Source organism: Xiphophorus maculatus, chromosome 20, assembly GCF_002775205.1.
Source record: "Xiphophorus maculatus strain JP 163 A chromosome 20, X_maculatus-5.0-male, whole genome shotgun sequence".
Lineage (NCBI taxonomy): Eukaryota > Metazoa > Chordata > Actinopteri > Cyprinodontiformes > Poeciliidae > Xiphophorus > Xiphophorus maculatus.
In genome coordinates, this window is record NC_036462.1 from 30339110 (window position 1) to 30361374 (window position 22265).

The following is a 22265-nucleotide window of genomic DNA, read 5'->3' on the forward strand; positions in this document are numbered from 1 at the left end:
TGGTATCATGCACTCGCAAGATTTTATCAGAGATAATGGTTCCGGCTCACTAAAAGACCAAGAGATCCACCTCTAATATAACATGTCTTTAGATTCCCATCAAGCAGAAGAGTGTTTAAATAGAAATGCGCTCTTGGCTGATAGCAAAATATTTAGTTATTTTACTAAATACTGGGCAGGAGAAAGTACAAAGCTGTGAAAAGCTATACACCGCCTCACAGATTTTGTTTTATGTCTAGATTATCACACAAATTTTAACATCAAATATAACTTCATTCAATTTAACATATGATTTTCAAATGACCTTATTTAGAAGAAAAATTTATCTGAAGCAAAATGGCCTCCTTGTTAAATCATAAATTGATTATAATTACTATGTTTTTGGGGAGGTGAGTTCAATGTCAGCAGCGTGGTTAGTATCTGGCCGGTAGAATTAAGAAGTGCCTGTCTGGCAACATGAAGTAGACTAAATCAGTGTTCAAAGTGGAGGCCAACAGGGGGCGCTCAGGGAGTCTTAAAGCTGGAAAATTAAAAAAAAAAAAAGTATAAATGAAATTAAAAGTTATAACCATGAATTTTTAATCGTATATATTTTTTTGTATCATAAAATCTGTTTCTTAATCTGTAATCTCAAATAATGTATTGAAATTTTATCTGCCGTGCTCATTTTTCTGATTGGCAGATTAATCAAGCTGCTATGCTCCACAAGCTAGAGCAGCAAGGTAAAATGGACTGAATGACCCGGCGGACACTGCTCCGAGAAAAAACCCGCCGAAGAACTCCTGGCCAAATAAAATCAGAAGATATGAAGCAGCATTTATGGTAGACAAATGTAGTAATTATTGAATAAAAGTGAGAATAATCATTCTAAAATACCTTGATTTTCCAATTCCAACAGAGTCTAATTTCTTTTAAGTCATACTTAAATAGCATTTTTATAACAACTGAAGATGACATAGTTACCGAAGTATTCAATGAAATGCCTGTAAAACACATATTTCTGCCCCTTTAAAACATTATTTTACAACCTGAAAGGTGTAAGCAAGACAAAAACGTTTTAAAGGAAAAGATCTCCAAAGCGACACTGAGAATCTGCTGTATCTTCATTGAATAGAAAGATGACCACTTGAAATCAAGTTGAAGCTATTCGACCTCTGCCAAGTCCCTTTGTGCTGAATCAGGCTGCAGAGTGCTGTATACGTTTGGAGGAAAAGTGAAACCTGGCAGCTCCTTTTGACCTCATTGAGCCGACAGCCAAACACATCACGAACTTTCCCTCCACTTCTCCCTGACGGGCTTAATGGTGTTTCGCCACCAAGACTCCAGAATGAATGAAAGGCAGATAATGTAGGTGCAAAGGGAAATTGAATGGAAAATGATTAAAATTGAGGGGAAATGTTTAATTTTCTCAATGAGCTTTAGAAATTCTGCCTGGGCCCCAACTCTGACTCTCAAGCATCCAATCAGTGTTTGAATAGCTGAACAAATTAGGAATTTTCATGTCATTTCCTGCGTGCCATCGAACGAATGATGTTTCTGCTCCATTTTTCCCAAATCACCGGGGCACAAATAAGATAAGAGTTTTAATTTGTGATAACTCTGACCTAGCAATTGTTGCATTGTCTGCACTCCAAGTCATTAAACTAAACCTGACAAGTCAAACATTCAATAGAAAGAGAAGTCGATGTAATGCTGCGCAGACCTTGTTATGCATGAAACTCTTAGGTTAATGGAAGTTCTTTTTATCTTTTTTAATACACACCTTTTTGAAAGTCTAATTAATGCACTGCCACTCACTTGGTGGGGTTGGGGAGGGGGGACTCATGTCAGCACCAGTTAGGCCTGTTCTTGTAGGAGTATGTTCAATCCTCACCTTGAGTGTGGGTGGCAGATGGTAATGCATTGGTTGTCACGGAAATAGACGGTGAAAATACAGGCGAGTGATTTAAAGTAAACGGCTCTCCTGTCAAAGACGATAGCAGAGGGAGGAAGGAGAACTAACAGAAAATTAATGAATCCAATAACTACTGTAACATGTTGGTGTTTGTATTCTCATCAGCATAATGCATAATTGTGAAGTGAAAGAAAAAGAACACAAAATTTGTTGAAGGTAGTCACTGTACAAAAAGGTTTGGTGTGCGTCTGTGTTCTCTCTGCTCTGACGCCTCTAAATAAAACCCAGTAACAGAGGTGGTGGAGTTTAAAGCCAGCCTGGTAACAGCCAGACCCTGGTTCTACACTTTGCTTCGTCCGGAGGGTCTGGACACTCGGCTATTGAAAAACAGTTGCTTGCTGGAGGCGTGGACTCTGAAGTTTTAAATTTCACCCAGTCGCTAATGCACTAGTTCGATGTTATGAAGCTTCCCGGAAATCGCCTGCGCTGTAAACAACCATCCTCCACTGCAAAGAGATGAGTGCCAAGCCAAACAAGATGGCTGTTAATGTTGATTCAATATTTGGAAGCGTGGCCAACATGCTTTGTTCGCTTCCTCTGCTGCCACTGCCAAACTACAAGCAGACTACGATTCTAAAACAGCGCAGAAAATCAACATTGCCGTTCACAACTTCTCTTTCTGTTTGTTCATTGGCACAGTTGAATTTCTACTAGAAAAATCCAGTTCAATGGGAGAAAGCCCAGACAGGGCACTGAAGGGAAATGAGAATCGAGTTGAATTCCGTAGGAAGGCAATAGCCAGGATAATTCAATCTAGAATTAAAGTAACCACCATTATAAAAAGAACACGTTTTCTTACCCAATAAACTTTATGCTCACAAACAGCTGCAACCAAACTCAACTAAGTGCACTTAAACATAAACAAAGTAAATCTAATGTGTTTATTACTGGGATGTATGAAGACTTTATTTCTTTAGAGTTCCCAGATGTGCACCTCACATGGTAAAGAACTCTCCAGCTAAAAGACTGGCATTGCATTTCATCCCATCTGGGTTTTAACATTTTTTAAAAATTATTTTAACATTGACTGCACTAGTAAAATAGCAACAGAAAACAACTTCAGGGTGCAACAGACAGTAAAGTAAGTTACATTTCTCTTATCAACAAAAAATGTCTTCCTCCAGGGTGGCATTTTTTCCCGTTAAATCCAAGACTTCAATACTTAAACTTCAGTCAAAACGTGTTTTCAACAGAGACTCCTTTTCCATGGAGTTTGCATCCAAAACTGCAATTCCCAATCATCAGCCATCTTGCAAATATGGTACTCGCTTCCTGTTACGTGTTTAGTTTCAATCACTTTTATTAAGATTAACGATGGAGAGGCTGATCATTATTTGTGTTTCATATGTTCAATACTAGTTGGTCAAAATGTGATATTTGCCTTTTAAGAAATTACGGTTTTCAACCCATTTCTAATGATCAGTATCTGCTGCCTAGTGGAGCAGATAACCTGACTAGTTAATGTGGTAGTAGTTTAACAGGGCAGCAAAAAGTATTGTTTTGCTTAAATGCACTTGATACTACAGCATTTAACATGTTCATATTTTATGCTAGCCAAGCACCGAATGTACCTAAAAGTAATGTTCTACTAAATAAAAACAATTCATATTTTTATAACTAAAATAATGAAGAAGTCCATTCTTCAAAAGCGTTTAAAAATAAAATTGGGACATTTTATTGTAAATACTCTGAAAGTAAAGCACTTCTATTTAAAGGTAACAAAGCGAGAATCATTGAGCCAGTATTCATTTATTTAGCCTTCATCAATGTGAGATACACGTGAGGCTCAACATGATTGGATCCCTCAGGTGAAGATGACTTTGACTTCTTCTCTGCTGCTCTCGGCTCGCACGCGCTGCTCTAAAGCCTGCGGCGGTGAATCGCGTAGCTCCCCGGCAGACCGAGACCGAGGGGCGGCTCGGTACGCTCCAGCCCGCCCCGTGGGTGTGTTCACAGGCAAATGGGCCTCCGCATCCACCTGCTAGCGCCCTGCCTCTCCCCCACAGGCACACAGGAGCTTCCAACTTTCCAGCGCGCCACGCACAGCGCGCTGTCGGACCTTATCTCTCACCGCGGGGACTTTTTTTCTTTTACCTTTTCTGCTCGCTTTCCTCTTTTCCACTTCTCCCACGAGATGTTGGCTGCGCTCGTGCGAGGAGAGCATGTATTCGCCTCGCGCTCTCGGACAATGATGAATTAGAGAAACATTTTATGTTCTCTCTCCCTGACTGCTCGCGGACAACTCCGGGGCCAACGCGCGCGCGCTCTGCGCAGGTACACAGACGGCCCCGCCACCGCACCCCTGAACGCAACACGGGCCGCTGAAGAGCCGCGCAGGGATTTTCTATTATTATTGATTTCAGCTTAGAGAAAGAGAGAGAGAGTGTGTGTGTGATCGATCTGTTGGGATTGGCTTTTTCAGTGGCTTGCAGGGTTGGATCTGAACTTGTATTACAAGAAAGCTGTGAGGTAAGACTGATTTTACTTCTATTCACTTATTGTTGTAATTATTCTCTTTTGGTATGGATTATATATAATATGAATTAAAAATCAATAAATGCGTATAAAACACCGACTTGATTAAAAAATATATTTGTTTTATGTTTTCCAATATGTCATAATCTCATTCCATAAAATAAATAAATAAATAAATAAATAAATAAGAGTATGGATTCTGATCAATTTCTGAATGGATTCCCACAAGATAATTTGAGAGTATTTGTTGAATCGCTCTGCAGTCTATTGTGCGCTCTAATACCACACCAGACTGTTTACAGTTCTGCCTCCCATGTGTGGCCAAGGCTGCCAGTCTGTCACACTCTGATTTCAGTCTACAGCTCTTATTTCTCAGGAACACTGAAACATCCCGCCTGGTTTTCTCTGTGTTTTTCCTATTTTAGTTGCAAGTGAAGTGCTGTGAATTGTCTCTAAAATTGGAAGCAACTCTACCCACCGAGCATTGACCAACCAACATGTTATTTGTCTCAAAATAACTTAAACAGGCAAAATGAAACGATATGAAACATTGATATGACAAATGTGGTTTTTAATGTGCTTTGTAAATTTGATGGTATATTTTCTGAATGCATGGTACTTTCTGAGGGAGGAGATACGGTTGGCTTTGTGGTATGATGTACAAGTGCACCAATCAGCCTTTTACCGGCTGATACCGATTTCTGATTACCTTTAGGTCTGACCTTCTGATTTCATTGTTTTTTTCTTAGGACTATGATAAATAGACTCAGAGTTAGAGGCGATAGTCTTAGAGAACTGCTCTACAGAGCAGATGTTATGTCTTTTCTGCAAATATTATATATTTTTCCTATTAATATCAAAAAAGTGTATAAAAACTATATGGTTGCAGACGTGTTTAGAAACTGGAAATTGTGTGAGTTCTTACTTTTGATGCATTTAACAAGCAAAACAGAAATCCTAATTTTCAGTGTTTGCCCTGCCCATCGGAGTCGATACGGAAACAAAATTGGTCGATACCAATCTCTGGTGCATCTCTACTAAAATGCAAGTGTGTGTGTCCTTTACACAGTCCACGGTGTCGTTTTGGGGTGCAGCGCCCCGTTTGATGTTGTGTGCTTGTGTGAATAAGGACTTGGCCTCTGTCTCCGAATAAACAGCTGGACGGTTAACAAATTGTCGGTAAACAGTTGAGGTTTAAACAGCTGCAGCATGCTCATAAATCGACCCACGTCTCTGAGGCCCACGCAGATCTGCCAGGGTCTATGAAAGTGGCTCCAAACACTGGAGACTGGATGAACCCAATTAGCCCTAACCCCAAGAAGTTTAATCAAGGACAGGAATGGAGTCTTTTTGTTGATCTATGAGTTATGAATCAGCAATCATCCCTCGTGTCCATTAGTCATTCCCTGAAGATTAATTGATGCTCCCTTCTGAGTTGTTTTCAAGACTATTGAGGCGCGCCGGTCAGTTCTTTCATCATTTATAACCCAGCTATCCAGTTCTTTCTGCAACAAGTAATATTTATTGTCTTGATTGCACCAATCAGAACATTTTAGAACAAAAATTCTATCTTTCTAGTAATCTCAGTTGTAACCTGGCATTAGGTAAACCTGTAATCACAGGGCAGGAGCGGCAGAGCACGTGTGCTGTCATGAGGCAGGAATGCGTTCTGGACGGAGCGGGGAGGAGAAGGCTTCTCCCAGGAGAGTCGGCGCGCTCTCTCTCCACTGGTTTGTCACACTCTGGGAAACAAACATAATTTTTCCCAAATGGAAGTGCAAGCACATCGCTAAAAGCTTGGCTCCCCTTTGTCAGGGCTCATCAGTTTTTATGGTGCCTCCAAGAAAATCTGGGCGTCATTCCTGCACCTCAGCTCTCTCGCTCTCTTTCTGCCGCCCAAAGCAACAGTCGATGGGGCCCCTGGGAGCCGCTGGTTTGACACATCGCATAAATTGATAAACAAAACCAGACTTTCTGTGGGAGATTTTATGGAGCACTTGGTTGCGCCAGCATCTCCGCTTCTCACATGTTTGTGTTTGTCTTTGCAGATTTAAAGAGAGAGCGTGCTGTTGGAGGTTTGTCCACCATGAGGCCGGATGACATGTGGACGGTGCTCGTCCTCCTGGTGCTGTCCAGCTTGACTTCGGGGAATCAAATCAGCAGTAATGAAGTAGTTGCCGCACCCAGAGTCTTTATCTCCTTCAAAGGTAGGAATCCAATCTTCTTCCTTCTCTGTCCTCAACTTTGCTTGCTTCAGGTATGCCTTATAAAAGTATTTATACCCCTTAGGCCTTGTACCTTGCTACCATACGACCACAAATTAATGCACTCATAAAATAAAAACCAATAAATGCTTTTGAAGTGGAAGTAAATGCAAGATTTGTGATCTTTCAGCTTCTGACAGGTTTTCCCTACAGCGTGATTCTGCTCACATCAGGTTTCAAAGTTGGGGTTGTGTGCATTGTTTTTCTGCAAAAAAGCCTCTATTTCTGTCTATTTCTCTCTATTACCTTCTTCTTTTGCTTTCTTTCAACACGATGGTCTTGTAACCACACCAAGGTTCACATGATAGTTGTACTTCGACAGACCTTCCCACCTGAGTTGTGGATCTCTGCAGCTTCTCCAGGGTTACCGTGTCATTCTTGTTCTGTCTGTGATTAATGCTCTCCTTGCCCAATCTTTCACTGCAGAGGAACAGCCGTGCCTTTGGGCTTAGCAGTTATACCATACACTTTCCATGTCCACATGATGGATTGAAACTGTTCTGTGAGGTGTTTCAAAGCTTGAGATATTGTTTTTTTTTTTAAAATCTAAACTTGCTTTAAACTATCCTGACCATTGCCTTCTGACACACTGCCTTCTCATCTCCCATCAGTGCTATGTATGGAATTTGTCCCGTTGATCTCGAATTTCTCAAGTTACACTTTATCCTGGCCAATCAGTGAACAAAAGGAGTTTTTGAACAAGAATTTCTGCGTTCCTTTAGATTTGTAGTCTGCCTAAGGTTGTAGTTTGGCAATGGAGAGAAGCCGCGCAGTCCGTGTTGATCACGCTTCCAAATGTTGAGCGAATCAAGTTGGAGCAAGAGGAATGTTTAAGACATGTTAATGCTGGCCAAGATGTCACAGTCCTACTTAGGACTCTGGACTTCTTTCTTTTCAGTGAGGGATGGCTGATTACAGTGCACGCAATTTCCAGCAAGCTTTATAGTGTAGCTTCCTTCGCAATGAAGTTTGCGCATTACATACAGTACAGACCAAAAGTTTGGACACACCTTTTAATTCAATGAGTTTCCTTTATTTTCATGACTATTGACATTGTAGATTCACACTGAAGGCATCAAAACTATGAACAACACATGTGGAAATATGCACTAAACAAAAAAGTGTAAAACAACTGAAAATACCCCTTATATTCTAGTTTCCTCAAAGTAGCAACCTTTAGCTGTGATTACTGCTTTGCACACACTCTGCATTTTCTTGATGAGCTTCAAGAGGTCGTCACCTGAAATGGTTTTCACTTCATAGGTCAACCTGCCCTGTCAGGTTAATAAGTGGGATTTCTTGCCTTATAAATAGTCATGAAAATAAAGAAAACCCATTGAATTAGAAGGTGTGTCCAAACTTTTGGTCTGTACTGTATGTCATGGTCAACCATTGGCAATTGGAAAAAATCTGATCCAATCGTTTGATGCGTCAACAGAGTGCAGCAAACAATCATTTCTCAATAGCCGATGGTTCACACGCTCTGGGTGAAGCAAAGCTTGGAACAAGAGGCTGGTTTTTACCAGGCCAGCTGTAAACTTTGCCACAATTTTCTCCGTCGTTGTGAAGCCAACAACCTTTATTTGGGTTTTATTTAGAGGCACGCATGTCAAACTTCTTTTTTTTTTTCCAGAGTAACCATCTTCTACAAATTTTGCATTCTTTTTCTTTCACTGCACAACTATGCACTGCTTAGTTTGTGTCTCTTGAATAAAATCCCAATTAAATACATAAAAGTGACAAAATGTGAAAAAGTTCAATGGATTGTGAATATTTTCAAATGTTTTTCAAGCGTTTCCATCTGTTTGCTGCTTGAATGAGTGACGATACACATTGCCTAACTGCAGAGTCTGTGGCTCCAAGTTGTGATGGGTTTTGCGTGGGAATAGCTTGTACAGCCTCGTCGGAGCAACACTGAGCAGACCGCAAACAAATCATTAGATTCCTGTAAGGCCCCCATCGTCACCACCGTCCCCCTACTACCCAGACCTCAGGCTCTGTAATAACCACCAGATGCTTCCTCTGGCTTATAATCCACAAACAATTAAAAAACACAATGACCAAGTAGACACAAAGGCGATTGTGTATGACTCCTTAAGATTGTGAATATTCTCTCTTAGAGAATATTTGTGACGATTATTGTTATTGTTGTAAGTGCAGCAGCCTTGCACAAACCAGTACTTGCACCGCCAAGGTTGGCGAGTCAGCAAGGAGCGTGCGGCGACCCGCTGGGCCTTTATGTGTTCCCTCCGTCAGGCTGAGGCAAATGTGTATTTCACGTGTCTGCGTGGGTGTGTGTGCATTTCAGCGGCGGAGCAGATTAGAAGAGACACATCGCTGGGGGGGTTCTCCGGAGGTTCTCCAGGGATCCTCCGGGGGTTCGCCGTGACGCGCGGGTGAGGGTTGGCATTACTGAGAGCATATTGCAGGGATCCGTCATGCAGAGTGTTGTCCCCAGGACACCGATCGAGTCTTTGATTAGCATCCAGAGAAAAGGCAGGAGCGCCCTGTTTGCTTTGCTCTCCGTTTCCCAGAGCTCCCTTGGTGTAGTGCAAGTTGACTTAATTAAGTGGACTGGCACAGCTCATTGTTAAAGGTGTTTTCCTGCTTTAATCAAGTGGGATTTAACACTTCAGTGAGCACATGTCCAGAGCTCAGCAGATTTCAAACAAACCAAAAAAAAAAAACAGATATCATTTCTGCCTAATGCAGTGTTTATCTTACAGAGATGGGTTCTATTGCCCTTTTTTTTCTTTAATCTTTGAGCCATCTGATTAAAGGAGCTGCAATTTTGGTTGATGTCCAAAATCATTCTGAATATACCTGAAAGCAGCAGACTATAGTGGTGGACTAAAGAAGGGGGAAATAAAGCTCCACTCTGCTGCTTACCTGTGTGTGTTTGCCTCTCTAGTCAATATGAATTTCACAGTCTACTGCTGCTGCTTCTCTCAGAGGAATACTCCCTGCTCTCCATTCAATAAAATGGCTCTCTCTGCCTTAATTGCTTTTTGAGAGGCCCGTGTTGTCCTTAGCTTGGCAAGCTTGCTGCACTTCCCCTGATGCAACTGCGAGGTGTTAAGTTTAGTTTATTTTTTCCTCTTTGCTTGAGCTGTTTGGGGGAAAAAAGGCGGTCTGAGGTGGAGCTTCAATGCAGTACAACATGAAGACGAGCATAGCACTGTAAATGTGGTGGCATTTACACAAAAACAGAAGAAAAATGTAAAACAGGAGCTACCGTTAATTTATTACTGAATAATTGGTAGCCAAGTAAACAAATATTGCTTTAGATTCAAGCAAAAACATATAGAATTGATATCTAATTTTACAGTTTGTTCTTATTGCGTGGAATATTATAACCTTTTACTGCTCAGCTCATTGTAGGATAATTGCTGCACAATGCTGGTCAGCTTGCTGAAAGAGGGCTTCTACATTTTTCATTTCTTTACAAAAAAATATAAATTCAGCTATATAGAAATATTTTAGGTTGAGATAGATGTGGAAATGCATGGTGTGGAAGCCAAATGAGCGGCACCCATCACTGGTAAAGCAACAGTTGGCGAGCTGTGAGCAGCATGTTCGTTAAGTGGCCATCTGCAGGTTGGCAGGGCTCGTTACGCTGCGAATATCAGCAAAATGTATATGTTACTTTATAAAGAGCAGATCAGCTAAAAGGGTGAGTTAGCACTTGAAAGGTAGTATTTCATTCAGATGGTGTTAGTTCTGCATTTCTGCTAAGGTTTATGGATCAAAACAACAACAAAAAAAGCAATTTATGTTAAAATATTTTTGAATAATACAATTGTAAACGTGATAGAATATATCAATAGCGGGAGGAAGATGTGTGTCTTTAAATGATCCGCATCACTCTTTAAATTTTTTTTAAATGAGGTGTTAATAACGTATCGTAAGTATTTTTCACTCAAGGTTGTTGCATAGAGTCTAGATCAGGCCTACAAATAGAATAAAATAGAATATAAAAGGTCGACCCGAACCGACCTGAGGCTATTGGCTTTGTGTCTGAGCCCGATCCGACTAATTAAGATTAATAATAGGCCCAAGTCTGAAGTAAACCCGACATATTATTTTAAGTGACGTTTCACTGCTTTTGTTTTTAGACCATTATTTAAATAAGCGGTGTAACTTCTAAGCTGCACGCTCCTCTATTTAGACTTGTGTTAACCAAGTAGATGACTTTGTTGCACATTCTCGTTTCGGTTTCTATGCGCTGGATGTACTGTATGCTTATTAGACGAACCACAGAAGCTCAAGCCAATCATCAAGCAAACAATTTGGCCCAACTCATCCTGAATTTCATTTTGAGTTTGCGTCGTACTCGTACCATAAATGTAAACTTTATCATATCCTGAGAATCTCAGACCAGCTGATCCCTAAAGCTGTTTTTGAACCTATTATTATTATTATTATTATTATTATTATTATTATTATTATTATTATTATTATTATTATTATTATTATGTTTTTAAGCTCGTATACTGGATCTTGGTTATCGGTTCACAAGTTTTCAGTCAGTCAAGATTGATTGCTCTGGATAGAAAAGGCAACAGTTGTCATTGTGAAAGTTGCTTGTGCCACTCAGGGTTGTTTTGAACACATGTTCCAAACTGATTAACTCGGTAGCTGAGGGATGAGGTTAAGAACCGTGACCTCCATCTGGGAAGCCCTCACTTTCCTATTAAAAGCAGGCAAAGTAAATCATGAAGCCTAATTGCTTTGCTTTAACTGCGCAGGCTTTGTTTTATGACAGGAAAACACCTTTTATTATTTACATAGAACCACCACCCATAAAAACCCTCAGCGAACATAGGAACCGCAATAAAAATTTGCCTGTTTACGCTCATTTTAATGAGATTACGTGTTTAAAAAGTGACAGATGAATCTTGGAACTGGACTTTGTTCAGGCTTATCACGTCTTCTGTCCCAATAAGCTGAGGGGAGAGAGAACAGGCTTCCTCGGTTTTAAACAGTGTTTCCAATAAGCCGAGGGAGCGGAGCAAACTCACAGAGAGGTCCGCTGTCGCCAGGGACCTGCAGGCCTCTCATATTAAAGAAAAAAACCTACCTGGACCCTGCAGAGGGCTAACTAGTTTTTCCCCTTCAAAAAGACAGTTTAGACTAGAGCAAACTCGATGACCCTCCATAAAGCTTTGTGCCTTTAAAATCTTTTTTTTTCCTCTTTAAACAAGCCAATTAAATCCGTTCCCAGTGTCAGCCATGATGTGTTTACCGTCGGCATGCTGGGGGCTAAAACAAACACGGGGATTACCCTGTAAGCTCCGGCGCCAACGGATGGCATTACGCTGCTTCCTGTTGGCTTTAACAGACCTCGGTTTCTGAAAGTGAACCAGTTATCTCACACAGGTAAAATTGATCAGCCCTGTTGTTTTTCTTTGTTGTTGTAAATATTAGGTAGTTAGTTAATTAATGATTATTGAGCTGTGCCCAGTCTTGCAGCTAATACATATCCACAACTTCTGCAAAGTCAAAGTAATGCAGGACCATCAGTTCAATGCTGCTCAAGCGCTTTTCTGCTGCACTCCGTCGTCAAAACGCTGCAGAAGGTGAAAGCTGTTTCATTGATCAGAGTAAAAAAAAAAAAAAGCAACTTTCTAGAGAAACCATTTGGGCGAAAAACAAAAAATGCAGTTTTAAAGGCTTTAAAAAGTATTTATATCCGTGGAGAAGTTTTCCATTTTATAAAGCGAGTCTCAAACATCAGTGGATTTTATTGCGATTTCATGAAATAGACCAACACAAAGTAGTGCATAATTGTGCAGTAAAAAGAAAAGTCAGCATTGTTTCTGAAAACGATTTTGGTAATAAAATCCTAAATGTGTGGTGCGCATTTGTTCTCTGCCCTTTGGAGTCATTGCTTTTGTAGAACCACATGTCGCTGCTGTTAAGCGTTGCGAGTCTTTTGGGCGCGTGTTCCTACCAGGTTTGTGCATCTTCAGACGAATGTGGTAGACAGTTCTGCTTTTAAAACAGACGAATCTCAGTCAGACTGGCTGCGGAGTGTCTGTGAGCAGCAATTTTAGTGTGTCACAGCAAATTCTCAATTTGACTTTGGTCCATTGGATATGGATATGCTTTGATGTAAGCCAGTGGTGTGCAGACTTACTAAATTAAGTTTTGTTTTGTTTTTTTTACCTGCGCAACAACTGAGCTTGTAATCATTTAATTAAACAAATAAAGTAGTCAGTAGTTTGTTTGGAAAGGACTGATTGAATCATTGCAGATCTGAAGTTTAAATTGATTTTGCATGTTTTCCTTATTAAACAGAGGCATCCAGTTTGCAAATTATTTTGGACTCGACTGAAAAAAAAATAGAAAAATGATTGTAAGGACTGCTTTGGGTCAGTCTTTCTTTGAATTAGAAGCAGTGACACACTTTGGCGATCCCAAGTCATTCCACTGCAGCTCTGGTTGTACGTTTATGGTCATTATTCTGCTAAACGTTGAACCTCTGTACCAGTCTATAATCTTTTGCAACCTCTAATAGTTTTTTTTTTGTTTCTTTTCAAAATGCCCATATTTACCTCCATCCATCTTCTCTGATGAGCCCCATTGTACCTTCAGAAAACCATCCCTATATCATGATGCTACCACCATGTCTTAACTGTGGGGTAGGTATGTGCAGGGTAGTGTGGAGTCTTTCTTTTCTGCGTTTTGCATCCAGGCCATAAAGTTCAATACTGATCTGATATGACTAGAGATTGATAGTTTAATTTGTTGTAACCGGTTTCAGACAGAGAATGGTCACCGCTAGAAATGCACCAATCAGATATTAACATCTGTATCGGTCCCCATGCTGAAAAAAATTCTAGATCGGGTATCTGTGACGATGTGCCCATTACATAAGGACACATAAGATAAGATAAGATAAGATAAGATTTATTTGTCATTGTCATCAACAGATTACAATGAGATTGAGATTTGCTCGACTCGAGTTAAGATGCAGGTTATGTGTATATACATAAAATACAAAGATAAAGAAATGAATAGTACAAAATAAGAAATAAATAGATATCAGAAGATGGTTGCAGCGCCTGGAGGTGTCGCAACAGAATTTACATTTTTAACAAAGTGGTGTCAAGAGCAGAAGTTCTTATGCCTTTGAATTTAGTGCCATGATTGCCATCGGGTAAAAACTGTTTTTTAGGCGATTTATCCTGGTTTTTATTGCTCTGTATCTCTTGCCTGATGGCAGCAGCTGGAAGAGACCATGGCCAGGGTGTGAAGAGTCATTTAAAATGTCCAAAACTTTCTTGTGGAGCTTGGAAGTGTAAATCTGTTCCATAGTGGGGAGGGGGCAGCCTATGGTTCTCTCTGCTGCCCTAACAACCCTCTGGAGCGCCTTCTTGTCTGCGGATGTGCTACTGCCGTACCAGACACACAGACCGTACGTGAGCATGTTTTCCTCATTAGACATCTACTCAGTCTAATTCTATGCTTTGTGCTCTGAGCGATGTCATGTTTCATTATTATACATCGTATTTGGAATTCCTATCTACACTTTCTGAACCAGTTGGAAGTAGGTTTGTTGCATTTATTTTTGCATGTTTGATGAAGGCTGTTAACCTATTGTTTTTGTCAGCTTCAGTTTTTTTATGATCTATTTTTCATTGGCTTTTATACTCCTAATTGAGCTGACTGAACCAATTAAACATCTGTTGTTTTTGTTGTTTTACAAGTTTGACCAAGCTTGTGAAGGTATTGGTGTATTAAAGTGTGTTGTATGCAGAGATAAGAAATGAATTTGTAATTCCATACACTTATGTCTGTGTTTAAAAAAAAAAAGAAAGTCAATTCAGCGCTGTTATTCCATATCGGACCAGTATTGGCCAATACTACATCTCAGATATTGGTATCGGAAGTGAAAAGAGTGGATCGGTGCATCCCTTGTCACCACCAGTTTATACATAATATATTCATGTGTTGTAATGTTTTTTATGACTTTACCAGGTGCCTGGAAACGAGGTCAAAATTTCCTCTCAATTATGGTCATTCTTTCTGCTCTGTGCCCCGAAACAGAGCAGTAAAGACATCACTCTTGATTTAATTTGATACAAATTTAGAGCCACCAGATCGTCCCACTTTGTTTCGCCTCCCATCACCACAGTGAATCGCTGAATTAACATGAGAAAGGCACTCGCCTCTCTGGGACTCCCCAGTCATGCAGGGGTTGTTGTAGCATGGCTCCATTACGTGCTTGACTGATTTACATGTGCCACCTTTTCTTTTTCTGTTTTTTTATTCTCTTTTCACATTCCTCCTCATGGATCACACTGTGAGGCAAAGAAAACATGACATTTTCTAAATGGGAAAAAATAAAAAATCGCTCCCCGGGGGGAAGTTTTTGCCATGCCAGGTTGTGTGTAGAGTGTGACATCATTGCTCTTGGCCCACATTCCAGCTATGACATATGCGACTTCGTGCATTAAGCAGATTTGAATCTAAATCCACTATTATGCCTCTGCTATTGTAAGCTTTCTACCTCGCATGAACCCAGTGCCTCATCTGGACTGCCAGGAGTGCGATTCCACTCCCAGTGCATCCACTTTGTGCAGCTTAGCCTTTTGGAGCTGTTTACATAAATGCCTTCAGCGTGGAGCTTTTCACACTCCGCTTAGACAAACGGGCAACAGGTAAGCACCAGTTTAGAATAAACAGGCACAGGATCATGAATCTCAGCAAACATAAAATATCCACTCCGAAAAGCCACAAAGACTAGCTCTATAGCCGAGGGTGGAGCGGCGTCCTGCTCCACAAAGAGCACGGGAGAATTAACGCTGTGCTCTTCTCCCCTCCCTCTGGCTTGGTGTTAATAAAATTGGAAACGACTTCATTCACAACCACAACCATGAAATCATGGTTTTGTCAGTACAAAGGAAAAGTCCTTTAAATGCCATAACATCAGAAGGATTACTCACATCCTCTCCTCTTTCTCCTCCTCGTCCTCCGCCTGGTAACCAAGCACACGTGAGACCAAAATCCACTGGGATGACACATGTATGTGGGTCAGCACATGGCAGTGCAGGTGGCAGTAAGAGAAAGCAACCATGGCTTTATTGGTATTGCAAATATTTCTAATCCCATCCATGTTCCCTTTTTATGAATGGTTGCTTTCTATTTTTACCCATTGACAAAGTCTGCAGTTTATTGTCTTTTCCAAACCTACTGCAGCCAGTAGGTTTGGAAAGTCTTGTTTCTAGAAGGCTCTGCGTAAATTTTTAAATAAAAATAATCACTTAATTTTTAAGAAGTAGCTAAATGCCACAGAATAACCCAAATATGGGTCATTTGAAGCGCCATCTAGTTGATGTCAGGTCTGGTGAAGAAGTTTAAACATTTATTATGAGCCCTATATTGAGACTGGTGTGGGCCAGTTATCAAGGGGTTTAAAATTACAATTTCAAAAACTCAGTTTTTTTGTCATGCTTGTTTGAAAATCCTTGTGATGAGTGAGAAACCAGAAAGAGTTTTGTCTGGCCGTACCTGTTAGCTAGCTCGTCCCCACCTGTTGGTTAGCTTGTTCCTACCTGTTGGCTAGCTAAAATAAGGATGCGACAATAAACATTTCTCTCATAAGAAATAGGCCTTCGGGATAAACACACACTCTCATAGTGTCCCAACCATCGCTCCTTACGGATTTAACATCATCTTAAAGGCTATTCTTTTTTTAAAACTACAGTTGGCAAGCAAGTGGCAAACTGCAAGTTAGCTACCTCAAGCAGATAGCCTGACTAATTATCTAGCAGTGTTATTATTGTGCTACACGGAATGGCAAAAAGCTAAAATATTGTAAAATGACAAAATGATTCAAAAAAATGAAAGGAATTTTAAGTACTGTGAGAATACCACAACAAACCATGAGCATCTAATAGAGCGAAAGTTAGCATGTGCTTCAAAGCTTCCAAATGGTGTTAAGATTCAGATATTAAGACTTTTTATGAAACTGGCTGACAACACAAAAGCCTCCAGAGCTTTTAAAATATTTTTTTCTTAAAACAACCTTGCTATTTGCTAACTGTTAGCCACTAGTAGAGATTTGTTCAAGCTTTCTGTCTTTAAAAATGCTGTTTTATATTTTTATGAGCTTAGAATCCATTTGAGCATCTTTAGTTCATAATTTAAAACATCTATGAAATAATTATCCAGTTCAGGTTTGATTGAAGAGTATTTAATGTTCGGTATAAATTTTTTTTGCTAAATGTGAAACTATAAAAATTTGCCTTTGAAGTTTGTTTTTTGGCAGTAGGGTCACCTTAAAATTACATAATCTTAAGAGCTGCAATATGTAGAGAGAACAAATATCAACTGTTCTTAACAACGTTTACAGATTCTTTAAAATTAATTTGAGATTTACTAAAACTTTTTTTCTTTTTATGAAAACTAAAAAAAAGGGGGTTTCTAGGTTTTATCAAAAATTATAGAAATAAATGGATTTATAAATAGTACTGCTTAGTAAATAATTGTTGGTGAATTCAGCTTAGGGTTTGGCCTTTTTACTGCCGCTCTACGACATGCAGGTAAATGTTTAAACAGTTTTTACTGTTGTTTTCTCAGCATATATCCATGATGTCACTTTTGCCTTTGTTCGGAGGTTCACATTAGCCCCGAGCTGACCTTAACGGTGTTGACAGTATGCAGTTTTGAGGCTTAAGTCTTGAGTGTTTACTCTGTATTCACTGTCTGACTTCAGAGTGAGAAACACAATTGTGTGTATGTGTGTGTTTTGCATTCCTGTCGCAGCACTTAAAAGCAAATGCACTGTCATTAATGTGCACTCTTTAACCTCTGCTCACCATTTCTTGTGCAGATCTCACCACACTGAATCACTATTATTTTGGTTCTGTTATTCCTGTATTGTATGACCAAATGTAAAACCTGTCAAACCACCGCCCCGGCATTTTGGCATTACCGCTGGTGATTGGCTGTAATTTCTATTTGCAAGGTCAGAGACGGCGTCCGTACAATAGAGAAGAGTTACGACTGAAATCATTGAAAACCTCTATTACTCTGGCCATGTCCCAGACCTCAGTGTGTCTAGCAGCTAAGCTGACTTATTTTTAGCATTAAACTCTCTCCTCCCTCGGTGGGTCCACAGAAGTCATTCAGAGAACCGCGGTTAGCCACTGAAAGCAATCGGCAGGGTAGTGAGGGTGATTTAAGTGTAAACGCAGCTTGGTCCCCAGCAGCTTGCACTCTTCTGTGACCCATCTGTCTTAATTGGAAGGAGCTGGACGGCCAGAGGCCATTTTCAACTGCGAGACTGAAACATGTAGAATTTGAGTGGGTGTAGAGAGGAGTGTGCGTAAATCAAAAAAAGGCTGTGCTCCAATCTCCAGTCCGAAACGCACTCTATCTTCTGGTGTACACAACTTGAAAGATGCCTTTTGAAGAGTTTGGAGGTGTTTATGAGTCTTTATTCCAGTTTTAAACAAAGGTGTTTTGATCAAAACCTAAACGTTTTGAGGTTTTCATTAATTTTCCCTCAAATTTCCTTAAGATAAAGTGTGAGGTTAGCGAAGACCAGACGTGAGTGAATGTTCAGTCGAGCAGTCAGAGGCAATCTCCGAACAGCACACATTGTATGTCCAATAGCCACAGCGCGACAGGTCAGTAATCGGGGATTGATTATCTGTCTCCCTGTGAGGCCCTGTTTGCTTTCAACTCTGCCCCCTGCTTTGGTGGGAGACTGATAGGACCGTGATTACATTTTATTTCCAGACCAGTTAGCACCTTGTCCTGATTGGGATGAACTGAAAATTAAAAGTAGCATTGCATTCAAACTGCAAGTTCTTAAAACCTTGCGAAGCTATTCAAAGTCCTTCACCTCTAAAATAGGGAACTTCTGAATGCAAGTGGTTTCACTGGCTTTTATTTAGGAGCATCAGAGTAAAGGGAGGTTCACATTTGTCCAATTTTTTAATTATGAAATTCTGAAAACAAATATTTTCCTTTCACTTTCAAGGATTTTCTACTGTGTTAGTCACAAAGTGACTAAACTTTGTGTAGTCACATGAAAATTTATTAAAATCCATTCAAGTTTGGATTTTAATGACAGAATGGAAATATTTACATGATATAGATACTTATATGAGCTTCTGATTGTTGACTTGAAGGTTTTTCCATTATGTTTATTGTACAAGTTGCTCAACTACATTTCATCTTTTGCTTGACCTGATATAAAAACAATGACTTGCTTCTAACAGATGGATGAATTTAAACGAAGACAAACGATGATCTCCAATGAAAAATGATTCATCCCATCCAAAGGTGCCAGTTTTTCTTTGGAAATAAAACCACGGTCATCTCATTGCGATGTTGTCCAACCTTTACCTCCGCCTGCACCTCCCACCTGACGCGGTGAGGCTTTACTTTCTCCTCTCCGTGGTCGTTAAGCACACACAAGCCTTTCTTTATAGTGGTCCATGAATTGAGACATTGTTTTGCTGGTATAGAGTGCAGCCACTTGGCACTTTGCTCCGATTGCTTCCAATGCCATATGGCAGCAAGGTTGTAAAGTGTATCACAGCTTGCTTGGGTGGTCCTAATGTTTGATAAAAGAGGAAGTAGTATCAGTGCTTGGATTGCCTTTCCCCAACATACGGAGAATGGAGGCGTTATAGTTGTAAGCACGCAGGCTCTTATTCTCACTCATTGTGGAATGAAGAAAACTGAACCCAACAGATGAAATTACCAACCTTTTAATCAATATTAATTTCCTTCCTTAATGGATAAACAATTTCTCAATAACGGGTTCAAAAGTTCTAAGATGGGAACTTCCAAAAATGATGCAAACTTTGTGGTGACATAAATGTGTCCAAAACCGTGTTGAGTAAAGGTGTGTTTTCACCTACGGTCCCTTGACTGAGTGGTTTTATAAACTATCTGTTATTGATACATCTGACCCTCAGGGCATAGACCTTACCTACCCTTACATAAGTCAGTGTTTATAGTGCTGCCTCGGCAGGTTAACTTCATCGTCTCTTCTAGCTTCAGACCTATCGGAAATCACAAAGACGGTGAGAAGGCATCCGTTTTGTGAAAGAGGCTGACAAGACATATGCCTGCCTAATTTTTGCTCCTAAGGTAAATACTCCAACTGCAATTCTGTTTTCCACTTCCTAATGATTCTTCCTTTTCCTCTGGCATCGGCACATCAGTAACTATACAGAGATGTTGGTGTCTGGAATTCCTGGCAAAGGAAATCCGCGATCTCTCTCCGGACTCTGTAGATACAGGGTTATGTGGCGATGAGAGCAGGATCTTCCCTTTTAGATGATAGTTTCACCTGCTGAACAAACTCCTGAGTCAGGTTTCAGGGTGTCGGTGGCTCATCAGTGGAAACCGGAGTCCCCTCTCAAGGAGACACAGGACCCAGTGTTGTCTGTCCATGTAGACCTTCACAGGAATGTCGTTGCATCTGACCCACCCTCCCCCACCCTCAGTTGGAAAATACTAACCAAATGGCTCAAGATATATGTTTTCTATCCTCTGATCCGGCAACTTTTGATCCGTCATTTCTCATAGTCTATTGTACAGTTTTGTTCCAGTTCCGGCTCTTAAATAGGAAGCGAGAACTCATTGTGTACTACACACCTGCCATTCACTAAGGCGGGTCGGCTTTTATTTAGACTTCCTGCAGGACTTTCATCTTGTCTCACCTGTAAAGAAATGGGGCATTAGTGGAGACTGGCTGAACAGGTTGATGTCTCAGCCTGGCTTTGTGTCTGCTCTTCCCCTGCTGTTGGACATTGTGTATTCTTAGCACTCGAGTTTCTTTTGTGGCAGAGTAGGGTGTCAGAGTCAATAATAGACCAGATGGATTACGTGAACCATTGTATCCGGTTCATACCTGCACCCGTCCTCACAGAACATCTACGCTTCATAGACAGCAATGTCTTGTAAATTCTTATGCAAAGCTGCACCTTAGATAGTAGGAGAGAGTTAATTTTTCTTTTGTGTACTTAATGAAATGTGAAATTTTGGGATGTAACCATTCACCTACATTCTTCTTTACTGTACTTACAGCTCCGTCCACTCCCACTATCCTCCTTTAAGACTGGTTTTTAATCTTCATTATCCACGGAACTGTAAATTCTCTTGGCATCTAGTAGAAAAATTTACTACCTTGGAACCTCTCTACTTCCATGTATGGATGTATGCAGACCCTCGCTTTGAGGTTTCTAATTATTCACAGCAAACCACTCACACTCATTGCTAATAAAACAGAGACCTCAAGTCTTGACTGGAGTTGTTACAGTCAAATACCTACATTTTTCTGACCTACATATCAACCATGAACAGTTCAGAGCTTATAGCAAGTCATTTGTTGAACTGGCCCAGCAGGCTAAATCACAGCGCTAAACTTAGGTAACTAGAGGAGACCAGTCAAAATACACATCTCTATTCCTCTGTTAACCCACTTCTTGTAAAGAGTCACAGCGAACATTTTGCTTAACTTGTCAGTCCATTCCTGAGGGTTTTCTGAACGTTTTAGACCACTTATGGGAACGTGGTTTTAGCTTTGACTGAATGTTGCTGGTGGTGGTGCTGTTCATGTTTGTTTGGACCACACCAAGTGAATTTAAAAGATGTAGAATGTGAAACCACCACCATTTATTGCATTTGATATATTTCCAAATGCTCATCCTCTTTAAAAGACAAAACAATGTTCATCCATCCTTATTGATTCTGCCCCACCCTCTCCAAAATGTATTAAGAATCCTGGAGAGTAAAAAGTCAATGTCTGCCAACTCTAATGATGATGATCTATTGCACATAGGTTTAGAATTGCTTTGGACTTTTTGGCGCTTGAAAAAAAATTGCTCAGTCTTTATTACCTTTTTTGGTAAATTCATCTTCATTTTAAATAACGTCTTGTGCAACTTAGCTGGAATACATCACAAAACTTTAAGGAACTCCCCTCCTCCGTCTCCTTTAGCCATTAGTAATTTAAAGCTCGGTATTTAAGCTGCAGTTTAAGCTTGCCTTTGAACGTGTATGTCTGCCCTGCCTCCACCCCGCCCTTTACCTTCAGGCTCAGGGCCTACAAGGTGCTTGGCTCAGTCTCAACCACAAATAGCCAAGTTCTCACTTGTTTGCTTCTGTTACTTATTTTGAGTGTCAAAATGGTTGATTGGTAGAGGCACTCCCTTTCTGCAGCCGGAGGCCTTAAGGCCATCTATCTCACATCCCTCTTCACTCTTTCTGTACATATTTTGCCAACACGTTTAATCTATGAGATGACAATTCTTTATCACTTTTAATGGACCTTTTTAAAGCTTGTGAAAAGAACTCAGTGTCTTAGACACTGAGTTGTTCTGGTTAAGCGACTAAGTCAACCAGATGGGAGCCTTTCAATTAGAAGATATAGAACCTCAGATCTTTTGAGTTAGATACTAAAGAATTGTGAAATCCACTGCCCTTGTATACAAAAATACAGTTAGTGACACACTAAAGGAACATGTAATGGTCAGAAATTCAACTAATTATACTTAAAAGTCCATCACGGGTTGTGAATGGTTGTGACTTGTTGGCAAGTC

The 22265-nt window shown here is 40.3% G+C and overlaps 1 protein-coding gene across 5 annotated transcripts in view; it reads left to right on the forward strand.

Annotated features, from left to right (window-relative positions):
• The first annotated feature begins 3933 nt into the window (after positions 1–3933).
• Positions 3934–22265, forward strand: part of LOC102222696 (semaphorin-3F-like) — an 81494-nt gene continuing 63162 nt past the window's right edge. For 4 of the 5 annotated variants that reach the window (XM_023324832.1, XM_023324834.1, XM_023324835.1 and 1 more), the window contains exons 1-2: positions 3935–4423; positions 6478–6636. In XM_023324832.1, coding sequence (XP_023180600.1) covers positions 6516–6636 — 121 coding nt within the window. In that variant the 5' untranslated portion in view covers positions 3935–4423; positions 6478–6515. Of the gene's footprint in view, positions 4424–6477; positions 6637–22265 lie in introns of all 5 variants that reach the window. The other variant, XM_023324831.1, reaches the window with a different exon arrangement.